The sequence below is a fragment of the Panthera onca genome, chromosome D1, assembly GCF_046562875.1.
Source record: "Panthera onca isolate mPanOnc1 chromosome D1, mPanOnc1 haplotype 2, whole genome shotgun sequence".
NCBI lineage: Eukaryota > Metazoa > Chordata > Mammalia > Carnivora > Felidae > Panthera > Panthera onca.
Genome location: NC_138348.1, coordinates 51,085,246 through 51,089,593, shown reverse-complemented (window position 1 = coordinate 51,089,593; position 4,348 = coordinate 51,085,246). Strand labels below are relative to the sequence as shown.

Below are 4,348 nucleotides of genomic sequence, written 5' to 3'. Positions count from 1 at the left end.
CACACACATACATGTATACACACACACACACACACACACACACACACACACACACACACACACACACACACACACACATTTAACGGCTTTTCATTTTGCAGCTGAGCTTTCAGGGGTGAATTAAAAGCTGTAAGCCAGGGGCAGGTTATGAAGCCAAAGTTTAAAGGCTGGAAGTAAAGTCACAAAGCTTCCCTGCCCTTCCCGACGGCGACCCCGGGCCACCAGCCAATCACGACTAGAAAGAGCCCTCCTGGCTGCGCACCCAGACCCAAAGGCATACACCCCAGCGTTCCACCGGCGCAGCCGGGACGCCGACCGCGTTTACGCGACGACGCTCCACCCGACCGGTAGGAGCCGCCATCAGCTAGCGGTTCCCGGGCCACAACGGGCGTTGCCCCTTGCCTTACCCCTCCACCGAGCCCACCACTGGCCGACATGGTTGAGGCGGATCGCCCCGGGAAGCTCTTCATTGGCGGGCTCAACCCCGAAACCGACGAGAAAGGCCTCGAGGCCGCGTTTGGCAAGTATGGCCGCATCACTGAGGTGCTCTTGATGAAAGATCGAGAAACCAGCAAGTCCAGGGGCTTCGCGTTCGTCACCTTCGAAAGCCCGGCAGACGCCAAGGCTGCCTCCAGAGATATGAACGGCAAGACCCTGGATGGTAAAGCCATCAAGGTGGCCCAGGCCACCAAGCCGGCGTTTGAGAGCGGCCGGCGGGGCGCCCCGCCGCCGTCCCGCAGCCGCGGTCGCTCGAGGGGCCTGCGCGGGACCCGCGGGGGCGGCGTTGGCCCGCGGCGACCCCCATCCCGGGGCGGGCCGGCGGACGACAGCAGCTACGCGGGGGATTTCGACCCGCGGTCCTCCAGGGCCTCGCTGCCAATGAAGCGCGGGCCGCCGCCACGCAGGGCCGGGCGGCCCCCCAAGAGGGCCGCGCCGTCGGGCCTGGCTCGCAGCAGCGGCGGTGGAATGCGCGGGCGGGCCGCGGCCGCACGGGGGCGAGACGGCTATGCAGGCCCACCGCGCCGGGAGCCGCCACCCCCGCGCCGGGACCCCTACCTGAGTCCCCGGGAGGAGGGCTGCTCGCCCAGAGACAACTACTCGAGCCGAGACTACCCTAGCGCCCGCGACCCCCGCGAGTTTGCTCCCTCGCCTCGAGAGTACACCTACCGCGATTACGGCCACTCCAATGCCCGGGATAACTGTCCGTCGAGAGGCTATGGCGACCGAGACGGCTACGGGGGGCGCGACCGCGACTTCTCGGACCATCCGAGCGGAGGCTTCTACCGAGACCTATTCGAGAGCTACGGGGACCCGCGCAGCGCCGCCGCGATGCGGGGGCCTCCGCTGTCGTACGGCGGGGGAGGCCGCTACGACGAGTACCGGGGCTGCTCGCCCGACGCCTATGGCGGCGGCCGCGACAGTTACGGCGGCGGCCGTAGCGACCGCTACTCGAGAGGCCGCGACCGGGTAGGCAGAGCCGACCGCGGGCTCTCCCCGTCCTTGGAAAGGGGGTGCCCTCCCCCGCGCGATTCTTACAGCCGCTCTGGCCGCAGGGTCCCCAGGGGCGGAGGCCCCCTGGGAAGCCGCTCGGAGAGAGGGGGAGCCCGGAGCAGATACTAAGTACCAACAGACTTGGGAGTTGAAAATTCCGTTTTCAAAGAAACTAACGAAAAGAAGAGTCAGTTGTATGCTAACTACCCAAGGATTAGTACAAGGAAGAGTTGTTTTTACCTTTTAAAAAATTTTAAAATTTCCTGTTCACTTCCTCTCCATATTTTTTGTGCTTTTTGGGAGGAAAAAGTTAAAACTCGTTTAATTGCGTTTTGGAATTGTTAACGTTTCTTTCAACAAGCTCATGTTAAAAGTATGACTTGAACCTGCGTACTAGTCTTCTTATATTTCCAAGTAAAAATTCTTCTAAAGGCTTCCTCTCTTCTAAGTTTTCCTGATAAATGAGACAGTCTCTGCCCACCAAAAATGGAAAAATGGATCAGTCTGTTAATTGAAAGCAACAAGATTTGGGGGGGGGGGGGCAGGGAATGGAAGGGCACTGGTATATGCTACTCTTAAGATTTCAGGGTATTTTTCAGACTGAGACTCAGTGTTCCCAGTATTTAAAAAAAATGACCAGCAACAACAACAAAAATCATTTAGATGCCTATTTAAAAAAAGCTCTGTTCACTCTTAAGTCTAAAAAAAGCAAGTGGATAATGCTGGGCATATGTTGTCTTTTTGCCTTTACTTTGAGAATCTGCAGAATCTCCTGTTCCCTTGCTCCCCAAAATACTATTCATATATGTTGAACAAGGATGGAATACTAAATTACAGAGTTGGCCAACCAACCACAGAGCTGCAGAAATCCCAGACAAACATCAATTAATCGCATTTATTTTCACCACCAACAAATTATTAAGAGCCAAGTAGAAAATACACCAATGGTGAATTTGGGGATCATAATGGCTTCTGTACCTAACTCCACGCTACTTGCCCTTGGCTCTAGAGCCAGCTAGCTGGCTCCTATGGAGAGAATTAGTCTTCTGCCCTTGGGGGTGGAGGAACCAAATGTGAAGCAGCATCAGAGCTCAGAAGCTCAGAGAATTCTTGAGAGAGCTTGGCATTTCAACGTCTGAGGAACTCATCCTGGTGTGAGGGACCTGGGGATGGGTTGAGTGTTCTGCACTGTTAAGCTGGGGAGAAGGGCTTGAACAGATAAAGATCAGAGAGGCTTCCCCCAGGGTGCCTCAGGAGGGATGTAACAGTCTCCACTTTCTACCCCAACCTCAGGGCAAGAAACACCTTTTTCCAGTCAGCACCTGTGGAATTTCCCTGTTTATCTGAGAGAGAGGTAATTGCACAGTCAAGGAGCTCTAGTCGCCAGAGAAAGAAGGATCAGGTTAAAATAGTAGGACTCATGTTTTGCATAGTAATTGCTGGAGGAAACAGATGAGCACCTGCACAACAAAAAAATACTTAAAGAGATCTGAATGTAACACACTCACATACACAACTCCAAAAACATGACTTTTTGACAAAATAATAAAGTAGGTGAATTATAGGAAAGGCTGCATTACTGGCCCAGAAGATCAAATGCAAGAAATAGCTAAAAAAAAAAAAAAAAAAAAAAAATCCAGAATCACTCAGGCAAAATGTGTAATACCTTTATGGAAAACTTATTAACGTTTATTGAAGGACCTATAAAAAGACTAAATAAATGGAGGTTTGTATCATGTCATGGTTGGGAACACTTTTTATCATAACTATTCTTAACCTCACCAAATTAATTTGGAAAATCAGTACAACTTCAAGTGAAGTTACAACATGATTTTTCCACACAGCTCCCTTCTCTTTCCCAGTAATACCCATTTATTTGTGTGATCTACGATGGAATACTGAATAAAAGATTTGGCTAACCAGCCACAAAACTAAAAAAAAAAAGAAAAATAAAAAGAAAATGACTTCATTCACCACAAATTTTTAAGAAACAGGTAAGAAAAAGACACTAATGGGAGATTTATCTAAAGCTTCATATGGTGGAATAAAGAGCAAGAAGAGCCAAAGTGATTCTGAAAAAAACAATAATTAGAAAGGACTCACCCTACCAGATAATCAAAACTTGTTATAAAGCTATAGTAACTTAAGCTGTGTGATATCAACAGACAAGGGTAGACAGACCAACAGAGCCAAGACAGTGAGCCCATAAATAGGCCCACTTGCATACGAAAACATGATATATGACAGAGGTAGCTTTAAAAGTCATTGATGAAAGGATGGACTTTTTTTTTTGTTTTTAATGGCTATCTCTTTGTAAAAAGATAAAACGAGATCCCCTAACTGAGCATACACAAAAAATACATTCTAGATGGTTTGAAGATATAAACCTGAAGAGGAAATTTTTAAAAAATATTTAGAAGAAAATAAAGAAAAACTGTATCATCCTGGGGCAGAGAACTTTTGACATAAACACAAACCTCGAAGGAAATCATGTTGCTAGAATTTTCCATATTCTTAAGATATTTTTTAATGATAGGACATTTAATAAAGTGAAATGTAACACCATAAATTCGAAGAACGTATTTGCATTGAAATAATCCCAAGAGTGCTTAGAAACCATTAAGAAAGAAAACACCAAGGGAAAAATAAGGGGGCAAAAGGACTGATACCTTTCTGATAGAGGTAGAAATTGACATAATCACTTTGGAAATAATTTTGGCAATGCCTAGTAAAGTTGGAGGGTGCATACCTTACAACTCAGAAAGTCCAAGGAGAGGACCTAGAGAAACTCGCACATGTACACCAGGAGTTAACCACAAGATCACTGCCCTCTGAATGTTAAAAGAGTAGAAACAGC

At 48.6% G+C, this 4,348-nt stretch overlaps 1 protein-coding gene across 1 annotated transcript; it reads left to right on the top strand.

The window, feature by feature from the left end:
- Positions 1–236: 236 nt before the first annotated feature.
- Positions 237–4,060, top strand: RBMXL2 (RBMX like 2). The gene has a single exon (XM_060605885.3). It carries the CDS (start codon positions 436–438, stop codon positions 1,618–1,620), a length of 1,185 nt encoding a protein of 394 aa, XP_060461868.3. The 5' UTR covers positions 237–435; the 3' UTR covers positions 1,621–4,060.
- The last annotated feature ends 288 nt before the right edge of the window (positions 4,061–4,348 follow it).

Coding starts and splice junctions, on each gene's coding strand:
- RBMXL2 (XM_060605885.3), top strand. CDS start 436: ATGGTTGAGGCGGATCGCCCCGGGAAGCTCTTCATTGGCGGGCTCAAC.